At 41.2% G+C, this 23,384-nt stretch overlaps 1 protein-coding gene across 1 annotated transcript in view; it reads left to right on the top strand.

Moving 5' to 3' along the window:
• Positions 1–23,384, top strand: part of mad1l1 (mitotic arrest deficient 1 like 1) — an 86,453-nt gene that overhangs the window by 49,281 nt on the left and 13,788 nt on the right. The window contains exons 16-17 of the mRNA XM_080462991.1: positions 1,039–1,270; positions 8,638–8,831. Of these exons, the coding sequence (XP_080319117.1) occupies positions 1,039–1,270; positions 8,638–8,831 (426 nt within the window). The remainder of the gene's footprint in view (positions 1–1,038; positions 1,271–8,637; positions 8,832–23,384) is intronic.

Below are 23,384 nucleotides of genomic sequence, written 5' to 3'. Positions count from 1 at the left end.
CAGACCGTTCTGGATGGAATTTTGTATGAGTGTGCTGCTCACTGCGTTCCTGCGACGTACTGCCATTACTGTCATTTCAATTAATACCTCAATCATTGTGTGTATTACTATCTGAGAGCGAGAGAGGATAATATGTATGTGTAATAATGATAATACTGACAAAGATAATCAATAAAGTATTAGTAATAAATAAAGAATATCAATGTCTCATGTAAAACTATAACTGTTATGGAGGGCCGAGTCACTCTGTAATGTTAATATATATTTCTTGGTTAAATCATAGTCAAAACTCTAATAACTCAGTCTGCATTTATCAAAGTTTTATATTTCTCATATTGCAAATGTGTCGTCATCATGCTTTCAAAATGTGCAATATACTCATCATAGACGTGTGAATAAACTGATTAGAAGCATGTGATATGTGTGAGTGGTTGAGGTTGCAGTGTGAAAAAACAAAACATGGCCAAGTCACAGGAAGTTTAAAATTAGGGGCAAGAGAAGAATCACTGTTATTCGGAGGAACAAATCTGAAAGTGTAGACATTAGCATCATATATTTAGGTGTTTGTATTTATTATAAATCACATCATTATTGTGATATTCAATAAGATTATTGTATACTGATTCTCGGGATCCATATCTCTGTCTTGTTAAAATAAATGAAGATTGAAACGGTATAATTGCTCTGGTAGGAAACAAACTGTTTGCAAAAAAACCCCAAATCAACCACTTTTAAAATAAAAGCAAAGCAGTTGTATTACCTGCATCATGTGCTGGTTTCCATTTGACCCGTAATTGCTCATTGACCCCACATGTTCCAGCGAGTTGCAGCCACAGGAGCCGCAGGCTGTGCAAAGCTAAGGTCTGGTCTTAATGTTCGTCCATGTCGTCCAAAGGTCTAAAGTGCTTTCACCTGTCAGTTTTAAATAAAGCTTGAATACTGGTGGTCTTGGAAGGTGATACTCCGTACACGGGACCGAGAGGGTCTACCTCCAGTGTAAGCGATGGCTGACTGACGTAATGTCTCTGTGTGTCTCAGGGAGACTACGATCCCGTCAAAACCCAAGTGCTCCACCTCAAAATGAACCCGACCACTGTTGCCAAGCAACAACGCCAGCAGGAAGTGGAGGCTCTCCACGAAGAAGTGACCCGTCTCCGGGAGCTCGTGCGCTCCCTGCAATGTGGGGGCGCCGCGTCGCAGTTACACGACGACTCCGGCATGCACGCCTCAAATCTCAGCTTGAGTCTACCGCCACCAAAGGAAGTGCTGGGTAAGATCTAAAACACACACACACACACACTATTAGATCGTAGTGATGTTTTGATGGAGGAATCGGGGCTGCGTTAAGTCTTCAGCTGTCCAACACACTTCCATCACCATTCACACTTTATGAGGCTTAGCATGAGTGAGCATGATGGAAAGACGGGGATTGGCATGTTCTTCTAATTCACATTCTGTGATTGAAACTGCTCAGTTGAGCATAATGAGGTAAGTAAAAGTGGAATAATTATAGTTACATTTGGTTGGTTCATTATGTTTGAACAGTTGTAGATTTGATTACTCCTAGTGACAACCTGATCGTCAAAAAGATTACTTGAAAATTTTTAGGATTCCAAAATCTTTTAATTCTGATGGGTTTCAATCTCCCAATAGTAAAAAATAGACACCGCCATACAGCGTTTAACTGTTAAAATCTGTTAAACTGACCAAAAATGTACCTCTTAACGCCATGAAACAATGTAAGAGAGCTATTTAAAGGATGTTGCAGTAATATCTTTGCAAAACAGAAGAAGGCATGTTGGTTATGATTGTCATTTTAGTAGCCAATCATGCTGGATGTGCATTATGCAGCCAACAAAGGTAAAGCAGACTGTCAGTTCTGTTCAGACAAAGCCACGCTACATGCTAAAGAGTTCCCGGGGCTCACACACCAGCGTTGCTTAAATAAAGGCGACACACGGCCCTCTGTTCACTGAAGACGCAGTATTATACTGGAGCCTTAAAGGCTGTTCAAGACCCTATGCGTCAATGGTCCGTGGCCACCCATAGGCTTTGTGCATTGTTGGTCTGTGTAATAAAAATTTGGTTCAATGGCGTTTAATAAGTACTCTGTTTCGGGAAGCAGCTACAGGTTAGTACTTACACTTGTACTCGCCCTTCCAGTTGCCGAATCCTGTACACTACAGTCTTAATGTGACACAGTAAATTGCGTTATTCATTATTTATTGCCCGTTTCTTACACTATTTATGTGTGAATTGAATTTAATCAAATATAATGTCCGTTTCTGACCGTTTTTTTTATGTTTTCAAATTGAAAGAATCAATCATGTCCACTGAGGGATACTAACACTCTCCTTTTTAGGAGTTGTAACCAAACGTGTGTAGCATCTTCATAATATTCAAGTTAAACACAACTATGCATATACATGTTCTCTGACAGTCATTAACCTAGTATTATTAGTTTGAAGAGGGCGTAAAGAAACAGATAAGAATCAAAAGAGAAAAACCAATGAAGTGTCCTGCCTGTACTGGCAATCTCCAATGTGTCCACTGGGAGCAGCTTCATTTATATTTCAAGTCACTAATGCCTCTTTCCTCTTAGTGAGACTGTGACAGACAGTCGCGGAGGAAGTGGAGTTGTGACGGGGTTAAATATATAATGGAAGTTTAAGGCAGTTGAGTGGTGCAAGTCTGTTGGCTAATTTGTCTTCTGAGGTCCACGGTGCTCCCGGTCGCTGGCACTCATCTCATTTCTTTTCTCTCTTTCCTTTTTTTCCAACGACAAGATCCGTCTCTCTCCTTTTATTACTCCTTCCTTTCATTCCTGTCGTCTCTGTCCCATCCTCCTGGTACATTCTCCCCGAGTGCCACTTCGTTTCATCTGGAATGATAATAGTTTCTTGCCGGTGTGCACAATTAAACTTTCCAGCTGATGATAGAGACCCGAGCGTGTGATCTCTCTTCTCATCTCCAGTTGAAAGGCCATGTAACAACTTGTCAAAGGTTTTTTTAAGAATTTGTTGGCAATTCTTTAGTAAAGGTTTACATGTTTAAAGTGACACTTATTCAGTCGGGGTGTGAGTCTTTGTTACATTAATACCATGCATTTAGAAATATGGATTGTTTACTGTGGATACAAACAGACTTAACTGGGAAATTCATTTAAACCTTTCAGACGGTATCAGCCCTTGTGTGGTCTCCAGTTATTTTTTAATACATTTATAAAAATGGTTTAATATCAAATTAAAAAAAAATTCTGAATTCAGTTGATCAAAAATGGAACACTTGTAAATATAGATAAATGTTGCTTTATCTACAGTATTATTTCCTTTTACAAATACTGTAAAGCATCCTGAGTTTAGAGTCAGAATTATTATCCAAACGTATATAAAAGCAGTCACCAGCTTAAAAGAAAAAATAAGTAATTTTTTGTTGGTCAAACAACAAATATTTTATCTATGTTGTACTGTTTTTATATTAATTTCCTTTAAAGTGCAGGCGTTTTATTTGGGAGACAGTCAGGTTGACGAATGACTCTACAAAAATAAATTCCCTCATCACTGGCATTTTCTTGACAACTTCTGAGTGTCTGTCTGTAGAGACCAATTAAGAGCAAAAGTCACCAACTTTCCGTGAAGTTCAAAAGTTTTGTGAATAAAAAAAAAAAAATCTTTCCACGCTGGCTTGTGACATACTGGCACTGACGCGACAGTGTGCACGCAAACACACTTGTGGTTGTGATTACACAGATAAGGACATGTTCCCGTCTACATGACGGCTCGGCTGGATGTTGCTGAAACTTGAGAATTACCAGCCATTTTCAAGGCGGTTTGATGACTGCCACAAGGTGACACTTCTGTCATATTAGCGAAGCCTTGAAACAGTATTTATCACGGCTGACTGACACCTGTGAGGACCCCGGCAATCACCCGGGAGACGGACACACACGCTCGGCTGTTAGACTTTCTAGCCAATCGCTTACATATCGCTCAAGATTTACGTGAAGTCTTCTGACTTTCTCTGAGACGACTTAAACATCCACTTTTATCATGTCATTCAGCTTTCATCCCAACTACATTGCTCAAAGATGTTTTATCCCTCATTAACACTTGGCGTATACATCCGATCAATTTATCTTCAGTAACAGGCTACTTAACCCAGGCTTTTAGAGTTTATGTAATTAAACCTCTCACTTAGAAAGTCTACGTCTGATGTATGTGTTGTCGTTGGCGACACAACTCCATCAAACCTCCTTTAATGTTTAAAATGATTATTTATCGCATTGCAATTATGTAGCTGTTTATAGAGAAGTAGTTGGACTGATTGCCAGTTAGGATTTAGTTTTAAATCAACACTGGAGCGTGTCAATGAAATGAGTCTATATAAGGAACAAACAAAATGTGCGCTGACTGCGTCACACTGTAGAAAAATGGATTTAACCATTGAGAACAATCAAAAAACAGCAATATTGAAGTTAGGCCAACATGTAAAATTTTGTATCTAATCCTTTTAATCCTCCCTTTAATAGATTTAAAAAATAGTACCTATTTTTATGTATTAATCGTGCAATGTAGTAGATTTATTACCTCATCAAGAAAATTCAAGTTTGTTTATGGCGTTTAGGCCCCGTTTACACAATAAACGAGTGGAAATGCAATATTTTTGTATTTTTTGGTTTAGAATTACACGTCAACATATAGAAAACAATGTCGGTTTACATGGAAGCGTCAAAAATGCTGAAAACAATGTAGTTAGCATGCCAGACCACAAGTCGGCAGTGTTGGTTGGTTGTTGGTTGTTTTTGTATTGAAACTGTACACCAATGCATGCAGAGAGCAAACGTGATAAACATTAACAATGGTGAGTACACAGAAGTTTGTATGGGCAGACAACAGAGTTGGGTTAATATTACGTTCGACTCGCAAATATAAAACTCCCAAGTCCCAGGAGAACAGATACTGGGATTCATGCCACCCTGGAGGCAAACCTTGTTGTAATGGTCGATCTATTAGTGAACGTGCAGAAGAACTATTTACTACGTCCGAGGTGCGCGTGTGCAGTATCAGCATTTTATAAAAGTTGTGCTTTCCCCCATTTACATGGAGACAGTCGGAGCAATTTCAAAAAGTGACATTTTCTCCCTGTTTTCATGAGAACAGATTTGGAGTGTTTTGAAGATGTTGCCTTTTCCGTCCTTTTCCATGGAGATGGATTTCGAGCGTTTTCGAAATGTTCCACCTTGGAAGCAAGGGTTTGCTAAGATTTGTGTCTGCAGTGGCTCAAACCACCGAATAAAAAAAAGACTCCTGGTGGCCCACAGGGATCTGTTTTAAGGCCAGTACTATTTACCGAGTTATATAGCTATTATACAGCTCATGTTCTACCAGCGGGAGGATAAAAGAGGACAACATGACTTGGAAGACAACAGAAATAACAATCCCTTCAAAGAGAGACTGCCAATGTGTACATGTACACAAGCATATCTATGACATTACCTCGTCCGGATATCAGCACAAAAAAGCTCTTAAAAAGAAACAAAAAAAACACTTATCTCTTTGTCTACACTAAATTGCACTGCCCTCTACTGGATGTAATGTCCAACAACCAGGCCAATGAAAGGGAGGCATAGAAGTATGAAGGCAGTGATGCCTCACATTGATCAAAACGCATCTACATTCTACTTGTTCGAGTCAGCATTTTTGGATGTGATGATAACATCAAACTTAACACTTGTGAATTCAAACAAATGGGAGGTCTGTCTAACTGAGTTTCTCTGATTGGTATTGCCTTGACCTTCAGTGCCACTGCAGGGGATTACCGATTTCTGTCCTCTAATTCACACATAAAGCAAATATCCTGGCCTCCATTCTTTGAGGTGCAGCTGTGAACGTTCTGTTCGGAGGTGATGCTGAAAAATGAGTCAATTCTTTTGTTACTTCGAGGCTGTAGTATTGTTTCATTATCAATGTGTCCTTGTAATTCTACAAAAAAAGCCTCCGGTTCAGTCAAAATGTTGCAGCAAGTTTCTACTTCTCCAATATTGCCTTAACTTCATTGATTTTCTACTAAGTTTATGATGACTATGGTGCATCAAACGTTAAAGATCACCCCGCGAGGGCAGAGGTTGCTTATTAGTTTTCCAATGGGGAGAGGCACACCTAAAATTTGAATTTCTGTGGAGAACCGACCCTAAATTTTACAAAATTCTGGGAAATATGGATATGTAAGATCTCTTAATATGAAGCATTATGTCACATGGCTTTAAAACGCCACTGTTCCTGGTCTGCATTAGTCATAGTTTAGTATATTGTTTGCTCTTGTTTATTCCAAATTATAATATTCCAACACACCAATGAGTAAAGCATGTATTAATGTGCTGATAACAGTATACCATTTCAGGATAAATATGGCATGGAGTACTGGTAAAAGATCCCTGATACTCCCCGGCGGGTATCACGTGACGTCATCCGTCAGCAACAGGTAGAAGAGAGAGGGCGAGCGACGTCAGCAGTTTGGAGACTCTTTAATATTAATGAGATTATTAATGACGGAAGTAAGGTAGGCTGTAAATAAAGTTCTGTCAAAATATCAAGATGAGACGAAAGCTAAGCCCGTACGACACCAGCAACTTAATCACCAGTGACATTTGGACCAGATGTCGCTCATTAGCTTCACTGCTCAGTGGATCAGGAGGTTTTAACGAACCATGCTGCATGCTACATGCGAAAGAGTTTTGGGGTTCACGCACCAGCGAAGCTACTTGCTAAATTGATTAAAGTATGACTGATACACTCCGTAACGGCGAGCTCGAGCTTGTGGCGGCACACAGCAAGCTTGATCCCGCATCTGGAGGCGGAGTTTGAATGCTGCCTCGATGGATGTTTGTAAAGTTTACGAAGGTTGCACAATAGAGAGAATTCAGCTTTCAGGTCTCCTCTTGTCACTAAGCTCCTAGTTTTGGTTAACGAAGGAGACATCTTCTCTACTTCTCCGATTACGCTTCAATATTCCTTTTTGAAAAAAGGTTCTAGGTCCGACCTCCTCAGGTGACCCTGTATCATCCCAGCTGTACCACTCGGGGATCTCTGATGAATCACTGAGCGGCTTCTTCTGTCTTGTCCTTACCTCACTGTACATCCATAATCCACTGTTTAATTCACAAGCTTTGTGTTTACTTTTCTCTTTTTCCTTTCTTTCCTCTCCATCCCTGTACTTTTCGCTGAGTAAGCTTTAGGACTTGAGCCACAGGATTTGGCTGTACCAGCCTGGCGTGATTTTCAATTGTCCCTTCCCTGCACTGCGATTGGTTGAAGTAAATAACCTCCCACCTCTGCCAATGTTTTTGTTACAGGATTTGGAATTTATTGGTTCGTTAATATTGTCCTGTAACCCTGCAATGTTGAGGTCGGCAAGAATTTTTTTTGTTGTTTTTGCCCAATCTGGCACGGTATCTTAAGCTGAAATTGGAAGTCATCCCAAGTGATGAAAATTTAATAAGCTTAAAATATATGAAAAGAAGAATGGTGGGATTGATTAAAAATCGAAAAAACATGAAGTCCAGTTATATGAAAGGGAGGGTTTGAGTGGCAGGCTAAGAGATCATTTAAGTAAGATAAATTATAATATGAAGCTGGCAGTCAATCTTTTGAGCTTGTTTGAGCAAGTACTTAATTACACATCATATGAAGGAAATTTAAGCATCTCAGAAGTGTTGAGTTAATCATCTGCTCAGTTTTTTTTTTCGGACTTTTCGCCATTCTCTGGACTGTTCCTGCTCACTTTATCAATGCTGGCGAATTTTGAGGTTTAACTTCTACAGAAATAAACAGTGAGAAATGCTCTGCGTGGCATGAACAGAAGGAACCAGGTTGAGGATTATTGTGTGTGTGATGCAGTGACTGAGGAGGGAAACTTGCGAATTTAGGCATTGATACTCACTGCTGTTTAATTAGAGCAATCTGTCCAACTTTCAGAGTTGTCTGGACCTTTTGAAAAGGGTAGAGGATACACTCTGCCTAAGGATGTCTCGGTTCACTTAAAAGTTGTTCTCCAGGCTTGTTTCCCAGCCAAAGTCAGAGAACAAGCAATTTCATGTTGTTAACTATTAGTTTCTTTGTTACATTTAGTGTGCTTGTGCAGTTATATAAGCTCAGTTGCATGTCTGTCTTCTTCAACTATTTTTTTTTATGACAGTCATTTCTGGCTTCTCAAATCAAGTTTCTAAATTAAAGTAATTATTGCAAATTGATTTCCAGCAAATTAATATGGAGCCCCATTCTGTTTCTGTTTTCCGTGATTATCCCCGCTCCCAGCTAAAGATGCAGCTGACTGCGTTAGTCGGCACCACACTCTGCGTTATAGTATTTGGTAGACCTTCAGCGAGCAGATGGACTGCTGCAGGGAGTGTAGATTTGATATGGAGCCATCCATCTATGCTGCATGAGCTCAGTGAGCCGAGCGTTCACTCGCAGAACTCCACTGAGAAGAAATTGTGCTCATGTGGCTGGTTAAGTGAGGATTGAAAGAGTTTCACATGTACATACAGAGCGCGAGTAAAAGTACAGGAGCCCGCCAGGCTTACTATGCATTACTAACCGGCAAGATCAATGTATCCATCTTAACCTTTGTGTGTTGCAGATCTGCGTAAGCAGATAGAAAGCTCGGAGCTCAGGAACCAGAGGCTGAAGGAGGTGTTTCAGAAGAAGATCCAGGAGTTCCGCACCGTCTGCTACGTCCTCACCGGCTACCAGATAGATATAACCACCGAGAACCAATACCGGCTCACCTCAGTCTTTGCCGAGCACATGGATGACTCCTTGCTCTTCAAAAAGGTAAGCGCTCCTCACATTCAACCCCACAGTACATGACGACGATGGTGGTACATTGAAAGACTCATGAATAAGTCCGAAGTTGTGGTTAAACATCAAGTAATGTAAATATCTATAGGACCACCCGTGATGCAGTCCAAAGTATATGTGGGTATACCCACGTATTTTTCTGTCAGCACTGTGTTCACCCACTTTCAAATACCACAACTCCGCAGTATCTACAAGCCAGATTGCCTATTTTCTTCTCTAGGATGATGAAGCCATGACTCGCCCTACTCTGCCTCTTTTTGGTTCGTACTCGCTGCATCCACTAGTCTGATTGGTTACTGTCAATGCGGCATACAGGCTGACAAGCCAATCAGAGGCAGACGAGGGCAAGTCATGACAAGGCAAATAAATTACATGGAAAAAAATGTGATAATGAGCAAAAACTATGAACTGATTTGTACTAGATAAGAGTAGTCTTTCATGCCACTGTTTCCTAAAAAAAATTGTGTTGCTGGCCTGCTTTAGAAAGAAAAAAAAAGGCAAAAGTCAAGCGTATACCCACTTCTCAGCACCACAGCAGACATTCCAGAAACTGAAGCACAATGTCCAAGATCACCCTGCACATTTAAAGGCACTTTGTTTCATTTTTTTTTTTTTATATGTCCAGACAGTGTTGATGCTAAATCAATCAAAGCAATAAATGTCTTAATACTCTGGGTATTTCTGGGAAACAGCTGCAGAAAGTCTTATCCTTTGGGCGCCCGTGCTGTCATTTCATGTGTTCATGGGTAGAGACGCTGGTCCCAAGCCCCCCCCCCCCCAACTATCTGCTTTGATTTGTAGTCTCCCCCTCCAGGCAGCCAGGGGGCATACTGCCACAAAACAAAACCTTTTTACTTCTACCACAGTCCCCTATATGTTCAACAGAATCAATGGTGTCTTCAAGCAGGTGCCGCAGAGGACAGTCTGGACAAATATAATTTCATATTTAACAGAGCTGAGAGTGAGCGTCCAAAAGAAACTGAATAATTCTCCTGCATTGAATCATAATGTCCATGGGTTTTAATAGATGCCAATGGTCCATTTGCGCTTTTCTATGGATGAATGTTTTACTCCTCACCTGAACGGAGTTCTGCTGGAGATCGTCTGACAGACTCCACTGGAAATGAGTGCAACTGACAGTTCTAAGAGGGCAGATGGCAAATGATAAATGGATTTCACTTATACTGGACATTTTTTGTATCACTTCAGCAGTCTTGACGTGCCTTGCGAGATCAGTCACATTCACACACGCACACATCATTGGCGGCCACTACCACGCGAGATGCTCGCACACCATTCTGGGAATCCTGTGCTTAGCCTCCTGGATAAGGATAATTCAGCACACAGACAGGAATAGATTAGTGGCATTAAAGTTGTGTAGCTCTACTCATAGAGCGACACGTCCTGTTCATCAGGCATGCCAGTGAATGTGATTATTAATGTGCTGTTTTGGCTGGGTAAGCATTCCTTTAGGTGGCAAAACTGAACAAACTTTCCTGAAATGCTTTGTTTTGTGTTTACATCAGCGTCTGTGGTAGAGCTGATAAAATTCCAGTCCCGAGGCCAGCAGTTTGATCCCCATAATGCCATGCCCATGTTTTAAAACATCCTTTCTGATGGCGCTGATACCCTAATTGCTACCAATGATATTTAAGCTATTTGCGTGGCACCTGTCACTATAGGTTTGTGATTGTCTGAGTGAATAGTTAAATATCACACAAAGTGTGAACAAATAAATCAACTTTATCTGTAGACGTCATTGAAGATATCATTGTGGTGTTGCATATCATCTTTTGATGTTGAGTTGGTGGAGTTAGTTTTCATTGTTGGGGTGTTTCTTGTTACAAGAAGTCAACATTGAGTTGGTTCTCTGTCCAGTTACTACAGACACTCTCCACAATAATGTTGAATTCTGCTGAGAGATGGTTGCAAGCATCTATCTGCCTCTGGCGGTGTGCGTTTCTGTAATGGTATGCATGCCGATCATTAAACAGAGGTGTGAACCTAAAATTGGCTCACTGTCAACATCTTAAGTCCTGCGGGCTGTAGCGTCTGTGTGGGCACTGATATTTCAGTGCGCTCTTACACTAATGCTTCCCGATGTGCAAATTTAACCTTGCAAGGTGTGTGTTTTTTCCCCCCTCTTTTTACTGTATCATTCACGTCCAAGGTTATGCATCATTACGCTATGTAACAGATTTGTTCTTGACTTAGCTGTAGACGAAGGCAAACAGGCCCTCCTTCCCTGTATGTTTTGAATCTGTGTCAGTGAAGGAATATTAGTCTCGGTGTGTGTGAAGAGTGATGACTGGGCAATGTCACGGGGCCGGGCTGCAGTAATCGATCACCACTCCCCGCACGCACATTGAGTGGGCTAAATAAAAACTCTATGTGTGACTGTCTCTCAGCTGTTGAGCAAATCCTTTTCTTAAGTAGCTCTGCAACAATAACATCCCGTTGTGCTCCCCTCACACTTCTTGTGTCTCGCCCTCCTCTCATCCCTCCATTCTGTCCTCCACTTCACTTTTCTTTCCTTTTATCTCCCTCCTCTTGTTTATCTCGCCTCGCTCTCTGTTACTCTGATGTGAGTGTGTTGCAGCAGCTAATCGCTGTGTTCTGTTATGATAGGGCGGCCTCCAGCCAGTACAGAAACTGTGGAGAATCCATATCAGCGAGGCAGCTGTATCGTCTCAGGCAGGTATCGATTGTGGTCAAGGGCTTACATGGTCACAACTCGTCATTAGTGCCTTTCTCAAAAACTCACTTAAATACTGCTGGAATAGAGACGTACAAAAAAAAAAATCCAAGGATTAGACGGTGTGTATTTTTCTTTCTCACGAGGGTGTCCAATCTGCTCCGTCGAACCCACCTGCGACCCTGCCAGAAGAGATAATTCACTGTCAATATTTATTAACCTCAGACTGTGTCCATAAAACACACACACACACACACACACACACACACACACACACACACACACACACACACACACACACACACACACACACACACACACACACACACACACACACACACACACACACACACACACACACGCACACACAGTCGTAATGCCCTCATGGCGCGCACTGTCACACTCAGATGCACACATACTCACTCCAATCTCAACTCTCTGTCACACTGCGCAGCTCCACCTCACCCCCCACCGTCCCTCTATTGGATGCACATGCATACAGATGTACAAAGACACACATACACACTCAAAAGCAGATGCTAACACCTTCCGGATTAGTATTCAGGGCGCCTGCCGGTGTGTGAGTGAGACGCACTGATCCAGAATCCTATGGGAGTCGAGAGGCCTGCACAACTAATGAAGTACAACTCTCACACCCTGCACATGTACATATTACAAATCAACGCCTCAGACTTTAAGGAACACACACAATCATGTGGACAAAACACATACTTTTCCTCCTTTTAACGCCCGTTCATTTGGCCGTCCCAAACAAACCATAACAATTGTGAGAGAATCTTGTTAATACCTTGGCTCTAAATCAGCGGTCCTACGGCCACTGTGAGCCAAGTTCCACTATGGATGTAGTCATGGTCTTCCGACCAAAGACAACTTGCAATAAAAGGATGACGGTGTCCAAAAGTTGGGGTGATTGTGACTGCTGCTGTGCCCTACGTCAACTAACTAACCAATAGAAATGCAGTATGAAATTATGTACTGAACCTAAATAGAAGCTTTCCGGCTACAACGGGAAAACTCGTCAAAAAAAGTACGCGTGATGAAAAGGAAAAACTTATTTCACAATTTCTCTCCAAACACATAATTGCCACAAGGGTTCTGCAAGTTTCTTTTTTGATGATGAATGGCGCACATGTCAATTTTGTTCTTGTGCAATCACGGAGACTCACGTACATCATAGGCAGTTTAGGACCCATTTACACGACAGCGTTTCACGTGACAACACCTAATCCGTTAAAAAAAAGGAGTGCGTTTACACTGCAGCAGCGGACACAGAGACAACGATGTAGTTAGTATGCCAGGCCACGGGAGGGTGCTGTTGCTTGATTTTGTAATGAAACCACACAGACTTGTGCAGAGAACAATACACTATAAACGTGAAGAAAATGGAGAGCACCCGACATCCGTACAGACTGATGACACATCGGATGCTATCAGGGGAGAGTCTCAACTATACAACTACTGATATGGACGATAAAACCACTACGGGTCCGCCATGTTTGTTTACAAGTGAATGAGCGGAAAGACGAGGAGGGAGGGGGAGAGATGTGCGCATGCGCAGTAAGAGTGCTCAGCCTCCGGCAGTCTCTGCAGGGATCCGCACACTGGTGCCGTGTAAACGGACCCCCCAAAGGTGAAGAAAGTTTTGCCGATACACTCGTATTCGTTGTCGTGTAAACGGGGGCCTCGGTCTGTGTTTTCATCTTGACACAGCAAACTTCATGTTTTGCCCAAAGTTTATAGAATGCTAAATGGACTTCACTTATATAGCACTTTTTCAACTTTGCGAGCAGTCCCCAGGCGCTTTACATCACTATTCACGTTCACCCATTCACACACACATTCACGCACCAGTGGAGGCTGCGGCCATGCAAGGCGCTGTCACTCCATTGGGAGCAATTTGGGGTGTCCGTGTCTTGCTCAAGGACACTTCGGCATGTGGACAAGCAGAGATGGGAATCTATTAGATTTATGCTCTTCAGTGTGGCGAGCTGGGAACTGATAAGATTGTTAAAATGGCCGTGTGTGGCGGGCATAACAGGAGTTTGATGTGAGAGAATATGAAACGGACTAATTGTTGGATGAGGTGAGGAGTAAGGCGGAAATAAAATTTGGGATTTTGGTCATCTTTGAAAATAGGATTTTAATGTTATTCACCTTAGCAACAGGGCTTCCAGATAATCCTGCTAATATTTGTGCCTCTATTATAGATGCCCAAATCCCCCTCCTATAGTGTAAGCTGTTTAACCTGCAACAGTTGTGCCCCACCTCCTGCAGTCATCGCTCTGCATGGCTTCCTCGCTCAGAGGTTTTCTTTAACTTTCACTGGCCTTTTAACGTGAATGTATCTTGGTAATTGAAATGGATTCAAGTGAGATTTCCAGATGTCGCACGTATTTACTGGTGTCTGTACATCTCTGCTGAGATTCAGACTGAAGATGACAAGTGTGGGAGAGATGTTGTCACTCGGTTGTCAAAAGTCAAACTGCTTTTTCTTTCATTTATCCACAGAAAGCGTCAGCATCCTCTAATCTTGTCTGAGTATTTTAAAGGAACATAAATCTGCCCAAAAAAGTATTTCATTTTTGTAAAAGGATTCAGAATTTTAAAGGGAACGAAGGAAGAATTTGCCTTATCCATATGTTCCCCAAAGTACACAAGTCTATTGGTCGTTGTTATTGAAGTAGTTATTCATTACCTCAGAGGCAAACTTTTGATTCATCCTTTGGCCAATGATGGGAATTACAAAAACACAGTTAGATTGTACACTGTGTCCTGGCATGAAATGCAGTTTTGTGGACATCACATTATCTCGAACTTCTGTGATGATAATTCATCACCGCACTTTGATCTTTACTGTTTACAAATCAAATCAAAAGTTCTATAGAAAATCACCAGTTTCCTAAAATTTGCTGGAACCCATCCAACATAAGTCCGAAGACAATGTCCACATATTTCCTTTAAGTTCATTTATGCTGTATGTTAGAAAGATATGCATACAGATATGCAGAGTGCCATCCATCCATACTGTTCTTTCATGACATGCATATTTATGTCTGCCTCCTGGAATCTCGCAGGTACTTGCAAAACATGATATTACCACCGTTAACCTCACAGACCAGACCACTGCCTCCAGTTGTTCCTCTTTTTTTTTTTTTTTATCAACATTATTGCAACCTTCTGTCACCGTAGTCGCCATAGACTTCTTTCTTTTTGGTGCCTCATGGCGTGATGATTTCAAGTGATTTCCCTCAGATACAGTCGTATGGGAAAAAGTACAGGATTTTTATGTAATCTCACAAGTTTCCATCAGGATTGATAATGCTCTTCCTTATCTTGTCATAAACAAAACCTAAACTACAAATACAAACGGCATTTAAAATGAAAAATAACGACATAATTTTTTTCGTGAAACAATCACTATGTTATGAGCTTAATAATGTTGCAATTGTGACCTCCTGGTACAAGATTATTTTTTTAAATGTTGATCAAACAATCGTTCCTGGCTGAAATTCTGTGGTCGCCTATACGACAGTGAGACTGGCTTGCAGAAGCACATTGGTCCTTCGATCACAGGCAGCCTCATAATCTGATAGCGATTACTGCTATGAGCTACAGTTCCTCACAATCAATAGAATTGCAGCATAAAATCATGTGCCGCTCAAAGCTGCATCTGCTCTGCAGCAAAATCATGGCATGCAAATTCACTGGTCGGTAAGGAACTTCCATACCAAACTTGTTTCTGATCATAAATGATACTTTAACCACGACTCGATTCATGTTATTCAAACCGTGTTATTCTTGCATAATGAAGTGCCTCAGTGCGGTTGACACTTTTGATTTATTGGAGAGCAACATTGTGCAAATTTAGGGTTGTTGTAGATAAATGTATAATTCTGCTTTTTCAATGTGTAGGAGCATTTAGGCTTGAATCCCCGTGGAGAAATTCCATGTATTTTTAATGAGAAATAGCATTTATAATAAAACTAACCCCCCAAATATTAACCCCAGTTTACAATTCATTATTTTGTTTTCTTTCAGTTTTTGGCCGGACAATTTCTCTCGTATCCACCTCATTCCTCATGAACATTTCTAAACTTAATTGATTAAAGTAAACTGATGTAAGTGCCAAGAAAACTAATAAAAATCCAATGATGGAAGTAACAGAATAATATGAGCATAATATCCTCCAAAATCTCAATTGATGTAAAGCACAGGTACAGTATGTATGCTGTAATGGAACTTTGGGATCAGCTTCTTTGTAATTTACTAAAAATCTGCTCAAATAAGGCATCCAAGCTCCTTTTTTGCCATGGTTATAAATTTGGTGCGTTTTGCTAACTATAACCTCTGGACTGTTTACGTAATGCAGGATATGCGGAAATCATTCTAAAACAGAGAGAAAATGCTTTGCATCACTTCCTCTGCGTCTTTGCCCAGTCACAATATAGGCCAGCGTTGCATGTATCTGTAACATCATCTTCTCAGTACTGTCGAAGGCCTCGTTTACTCGGCAGCATTTTCAAGTGAAAACACAAACACTTCATTGCGTTGTGGGGGCAACTTTTTTGACAACACTCTCTCTGTCTCTGTGCAAACGGTAGAAACACAACTTTTCTGAAACGCTGCTACTGCGCATGCACTCCACGACCTTAGTCGGGTGTCAGGACTCCCAGTTCATATTCTCCTAGGACTTTGTAGTTTGATAGTTGAGTCACTTGTAATAGGAATTCCAACTTTGTCCTCAGTCCATACGAATGTCTGTGTACTCGCCCTTGTTAAAGTATAGTTAAATACAATACAGATTCCATATTTTTTCTTACTTTGTTATTTGATATTTGTTTTAGTTTAGTTGATACTTGAAATTAAACAGTTTTTTACTGGTTTTGAGGTTCCTAACTTGTTTTTTCTCATGATCTTGTTATATGAAGTGCATCCAATTGTATTACACGGCATGAAATATGCTCTATAAGCAGAGTTTATTGATTGAATTATCTGTCGTTTTAGTAATTCAACACACCAATGAACTGAAACCAGAACGAATCAAGTCAAACAGTCATCAAAACAATGGAAGAAAACCTCTTATGTATATTTTGCTTCAATATTAAACCTTAAATATGTGCAGTTAACAGCCTGCATGCTAATATGGAATATGTAAAATTTCTAGTCTGTTGAAATGCACGTCTCTATTTAATTGCAGTGCCTTTTATCTTTTGCTTGGTTGAGACGCACACCTCCACATCATTTCCCATCAAAATATTTTGAATTTTAAATGCATTTCTATGCTTCAAAGTCAAAAGGAATCTAATTATGCAGGCGCCTCCGTGCTGCTGTAATTTTTTTTTTTTATTTTTATCAAAATTGGAGAATAAAAGTGGCAACCCGATCTTTTTACCAGGCGGTCTTTAAGAGTGGTGGGAGATCAAAAGTCATGGGTGTCAAAATCGACTGTAACCGCAGCTCTCTGTTGTAAACAAAAACCAGTGCGACGCGAGAGCTCCTCAGCCACACGTGGCGCAAGGAGGAACACTGTTTGTTAATTATTAATGGATCATGTTACGTTAAAGCGCTCGTTTTGGCAAAATTATTTGAATAGAGAAAGTGTTCAGAAACAGTTTCTGTGTATTCGCCTGAACTTGTGCGTGTATGCAATTGATATTTTTAGCTCACCCCTGGGTGAGAAGGCTGATTAGCATCAGTGATTAGGTATTTATGAGGCTCTGCTAATCAGCGAGATAAACACCTTGGCTCTGTGAGTGACTAAATTATGTGAACATTTTTCTTCCTGAAGTTTCAAGGAGAGGGAGCCACCTTTTGCAGGATACATTAACGGGTTCGGGAAGGGAAGGGGGGGTGGGGTGGGGGTGGGGGGGGTGTCTCTCTGATGTTACAGGACTGAGAGTTTACTGGCAGTGTTTGTTTATGCATAACAGCAATTAGCTTGCTGCAGACTGAGGAAATGAAATTTTCCTAAATTCCGTGCAACTAATATTCCTCTGAGGTATTACAAAAACGCTGTTTCCTTTTCTATGTGAAATTCTGCTTGATGGAGACGTGCGGTAACTCCAACGGACCTGTTTATCTGCCACGTAAAGCCTCGAGATTGACCTTGATCGAGGTTTGCCTTCTTCCAATTTGTACCCGAGAAACTTGTGTCTGGAAACTCCAGTTGAATCAGAACTGCTTAAAAAACAAGAGGCACAATTGTAGACAAACAACTCTCGCAAAGGTGTGTGTCTCTTTAAGCAATCTCCCAAAGCAGACCCACTGCTGGGCTTACACACCTCTGCTATTGATTAGCTCATTAACAAATAAACAAACATGCACAGAGCTGTGCTCTCCTCAACCGCCAATGGAAACTTAGTTATTCTCTTTCCACTGACTTTCTTTCTTTCTTTCTTTCTTTCTTTCTTTCTTTCTTTCCTTCTTTCCTTCTTTCCTTCTTTCCTTCTTTCCTTCTTTCCTTCTTTCTTTCTTTCCTTCTTTCCTTCTTTCCTTCTTTCCTTCTTTCCTTCTTTCCTTCTTTCTTTCTTTCTTTCCTTCTTTCCTTCTTTCCTTCTTTCCTTCTTTCCTTCTTTCCTTCTTTCCTTCTTTCCTTCTTTCCTTCTTTCCTTCTTTCTTTCTTTCCTTCTTTCTTTCTTTCTTTCTTTCTTTCCTTCTTTCTTTCCTTCCTTCCATCTGTCTGTTTTTTTTTTTTCATTTCCTTCACTTGTTTGACACGCCCTCTTCCTGTCTTCCCTTCCTAATGAAAGGAAAAGATAGAATCTCAGGGCCGGCTCATTAAAAAGTACTCCCAATTAGCTGTCAGTCCTCTTCCCTCCAGAAGAAAGATGGATAGTGGAGGAGGAATGTGCAGCGTAACGACACAGGGCAGGTGAAACATAGACAGAGCAGCAGCAGTGAAAAAGCGAAATACTCTTTGTGTGTGAGTGAGAGTTAATAAAGCACGGTTTATGAATGCCGTCAAGTCTTAATGACCTGTCTTTGTCTCGCGGCCACTTGGGTGATGATTAACAAACGCGCCTTCGCTTTTGGACGTGTGTGTGTGCAAGACAGATTGTAAGCCACGGCTGCTCGTATGGTCACGGCCATCAGTCAGTTATAGCTTCATTTTAAAATAACTTGAGTAGCCCAGCTTGGCTGTCAGGGAGGCTGGGTACGACAGAAGTCGGGAGCTCTCGCAGCGGGACCCAAAAAGGATTGTGGTGTCGCTCTTTGTCACCCAGCGAAGTACCATCCTGTGGATAAGCCTCTTATCTTCCCTCTCTCTTTTCTGACCAATCTAATGGCACAGAGTGTTAAACTGTGTCTGGAGCAGACTGTGGAAGCTTCCCTAAAATGATAAGGACCAATAAAGGTGTCGTCTACTCTTTTTTTTGTAAAACAATGTGTATTGATTTGAGAATAAAGTGGGAAGAGCTGGCTCATTTTTAAAATGAAGGACCATTACAGCACATTTGTTGCTTACCACCTCACTATCGACAGCACTGGGTAGAGTGGAAAATATCAATGCTGCTCATTTTAAAAAAGCAAAACAGTCTTTATCCCCATCGAATGAGGCTTGCATATTGCCTGACTATCTAATGTGACAGTTGGATACTTCTTGATAAAGAAAACTCAAAATGAATATTGTATTTCCACCATCAGCTAAAGCAAAGCTCCTAAAAACATCCAGCGACTTTAAGACCACAGCTGCTGCACCTTGGCTGGTTGCAAGCCCTGAAACTGCTTTGCTTGTAGTACATCTCCCCTGCGGAGAGAAAATCTTCGTCAGCCAACTGCACGGTTAAGCTGATGAGACGTCGGGCCAGACACTGCTGGTCCAAATATCAGCGCTGAGGCTGAAGAGGGAAACTGCCAGCAACAGGCTGCAAATGTGCTTTAAAGAAGACTGCCTCTGTGATGGCTGCTATCTCGTATTCAGACCCGAGCACGCTGAGAATTGGGCACTGTCTCGGATTATTGTCTATCAACGAACAACAAGAGATTGTTATGAAGACAAAAACAGCACTTTTTCCTTCACTGCTTTGACTGATTGAAGCATTTTTCTGTTGAGTTGTTTGGTCTATGGCTGGATGTTTTTATCAAATGTCTTGTTAGATGTTCTTGACGGTTTTAGGCAGCCAATGTGCAGACACTTCTTCTCATCCACCTACCTGCACCGACAGTTTGGATTTGAACAACAGGTAACAGTAACGTCAGCAAAGATCCAGTTGGGTTTAGACCCTTGTTTAAACAGCCCTAGATTTGAGTGGTACCAAATGGTGATGACCAGCCAGGTGAGTTAGTGTATTTTGTAACACTGTGGGGTACTCCCAGTGTGCAGTTGTTAAAGGAAGGGAAGGCAATGAACTGGTGATTGGGCCATGATTTACCCATTGAGGCACCTGGATTCATGTAAATCTTGACATAACTTCCAGGACTGAAAGGATCTACTGCAGCACACCTTCAGAGGTTGAGCAGAGTTCATGTCTCAATGGTGTCGGGGAAGTTTTTTGGGAGCAAAATCTGGACCCCACAATATTTGTCAGGTCATAATAATGTTATGAGTAATTGCTGTATTTCTTAGTCCCTCAATAAAACCCATCACAATCTTTCCAGAAGTTAAGGGCTTAATTCAGCCTTTATAAATTATGTGCATGTGGTTATTTGTGCATATGGGGATGAAAATAGGTTACAACTTCTAATGAAGCAAAATGTGAGGATCGTCTTTCTGTGTGTAGTTTGTATGTGTAGCGTGTTTCCCCTCTGGTCTTTATGGGATGGGCACTCCTTCTGGAAACTTACAATGTTTGAATCTATTTGTCTGTCATTGTTTTGATACATAAGTACAGATTAATTCTCTATAGGAAGTTTGTTGGTGGTCGTTACTGTTTTGATTGATCGGCGTGACTGGTTTTGACAGGCGAGCCGTTTGGTCTGACTCAGCCAGCGGGGTCATTCACTGGTGAACTCTGGTCACACGGTCATTGTTTTCATTCAGCCGTGTTGCGATTGCTGTTTTTTTTTGCCATCATTTGTCAGTGGACTTGGCAGGAGATTACTCTCACAGTTCAATAGCTTGTGTTACTCCGTTTTCCCATCGCCCCCGTCAGTGAAAAGACACTAAAGAATACCATTTAAAAAGTAAGCAATGCATTCCCACTATTAACTTACATACTGATGCTGCCCAAGTTTGAATTGTAAATATTTGCGATCCAGCACTTTTATGATGCTACGTTTCTCCTTATTTAGGCCCCGTTTATTTTCAAGTGGAATCGAAAAACTTTATTTGTTTTCGGTGTCCGTTTACTTGCCAATGGTGCTCGGAGCCAACTGAAAACACATCCACTCAGGCACCGTTCACACAGCAAAAACTAGTGTAACTGCAAAACTTCTGTCACTTTTGGGGTGTCTGTTTACACAACAGCGTTGCTCGGAGCCACTCAGGCCATCACTTTTTCATTCTACATGTGTGCTTGGTTTTATTATAACCTCAAACAACAGCACCCACTAGTGGCAACATCTAAACTGCAGCCTTTTTAGCGTTTCTTCCGCTTCTATGTAAACTGACATTGTTTTCAAAATGTTCTCTCACTGCTCACAATTATTAAAAATATATATTTTTTTAATTAATGTATAACTATTGAAAACTCTAAACTAAGAGGACCAGCACTACTTCAGCAAATGACTCCCAATCTTAATGTTTTCCTTGCTGACGACGCGTCATATTCCGAGCATCAGACATCTTTTACAAATACTCTACCTGTATCTGTACTCTTTTTACTGTAGCTGCTTTATCACTGTAACACACCTATTTTTAGCTCAACCTGATCAAACAAGGTCGCCATGCAGACTGAAGACCGGTGGAGGAGCAAAAAAGAAATAAATAAATGTTGATAATTTGCACTGTACACTAGAGTAACTACCTCTGCAAAACCGAATGACATGTTGTTCATATTCTTCTAGCTGCATGTGCACATGCATGAGGTTTATGTGTTGAAAAGAAAAGTGAAATGGAAAAAGAAATGAGTGTGTGTCAGAAATACTTTGGGGGGGAAAAAGCAGGAGGGCTTGCTGGGAGTAAATTTCACTTGGCTCACTGACTGAAACAAGATCGTCACTGAGAGCTATGGAGATAAACACGAACAAAACACTAATAAACAGTAAACACACAGACTGATGGGAATACCAGAGTGCATAAATTACCCACTCGAGACGACTTCCTGTGCTTAAACCTTCAGAGAGAAGTCTTAGAGTTAAAATCCCCCAGATAGGGCAGAATGTTGACTCTGATTTCCTCTGACAGTTTCCTGTCCTGCCTGCCCCCGGGCTGTGTGTGTGTATAAGTGTGCGAGTGTGTGTCCGCACATGCACGTTTGCGTGCCTGATCTTGTCGGCATCACTTGCTCCTCTGGTCGATGTTAGGAACATATGTCTCCTGTCTCCATGGTAACATGATACATCGCAACCACACACACACACACACACACGCAGTCCACCTTAGGTCATGGAGCCAGGCGCTCTGTCATGATCTCACAAAGGTCCACACATCTATTCAGATTTCACCAAAACCAGCCACTCGCATCGCTTTATCTCTGCTTTTACTTCATGTATTTAAAAAGCCATTATGCCCGGGCCACATAATGTTGTCAGCGGTAAGGACGGTCAGCTCACAGTGGCAATATCACCGCTTAAAATTTCAAATTGGGGCCTTTTAGTGGTGTTTCGTTTTTTTCTTTTATACTGTGAGTAGCCCAATTCGTTTTTGAGGTTAGTTGGTGGCTAACGCCCCATTTACAGAACAACCTTTGAAAACACATCGTTTTTGTGTTTTAGTCACACAGGTTTTGCGCTAACGTGGTAACATGATTTTTCGGCAGTGGAGCTGTTTACTACGGCCGCGGTAGCAACTTTTCAGAAAAGTTGCATTTCCCCCTTTTTTCACAGAGACGGAGTGTGTTCAAAAAGTTTCACCTTGGGAGCCGTTTTCAAAATGTTTTCAGTGGCTCCCAGCTCCATTGTTGCGTCAACGGACACCCAAAGCACAACAAAAGTTTTCATTTTTCACTTGAAGAAGTTGGCGCCTTATAGTGGGTTTTTTACTTCATGTTTCCTTTGGCAGTCAGCACCATGGTTTTGCAGTTAATTGGTGACAGTAAATTGCTGTTGGTGTGAAGGTTGCTATAATTTCTCACCATTTCTAGATAATCACCAAAAAAGCTTGGGTTCTACTTTTTTTCCTAAAATGATCTCGACTGTTGAGCATAATCCCGCTAATGATCTGAACATATGAAGTTGTAGCTATGCTGTGGCAAAGGCAATGTGCAAATTGCACCCTTCACATTAAGAGTAAGCGGTGGTAGTTTAGAGTTAACGGTTCCCACTATAATCTGAAGCACCGCAATATCTTCACCACTTTAAGCTCTAAAGCGCTGATTTATCTGAGCCATTGGACATTTTATGTGTATGCTTATACATGACAATTACTTCCAACAATTCCAACAGCCTGCATTTCACATCTTCCCAAACCTCCAACGTTAACAACAAATGTACGACCTGGCTGTGACCCTGTGTTTAATACCTGGATGTATATTTGCTAAGATTGAAAAATTCACCTGCTGGTGAACTGTTAAATGTTCAAACAATAAAATCCTGTTTACGGACCCAGTTTCAAATCCAATCTGAATTGCATGCGGCACATAATTTCTCTGGCATTAACTTATAGCTCAGTGGCATGTAAATACCCCTTTTCTTCCTCACTTGAAATTCACAGCCTGAGAGTTCAATAAATGGGTCTCCTCTGTAGGAGGTGAAGTGCTGTTTAACGCTGC

Source organism: Lipophrys pholis (genome assembly GCF_963383615.2).
Source record: "Lipophrys pholis genome assembly, chromosome: 5".
In the NCBI taxonomy this organism is placed as follows: domain Eukaryota; kingdom Metazoa; phylum Chordata; class Actinopteri; order Blenniiformes; family Blenniidae; genus Lipophrys; species Lipophrys pholis.
This window is presented reverse-complemented; position numbering and strand designations above follow the sequence as displayed.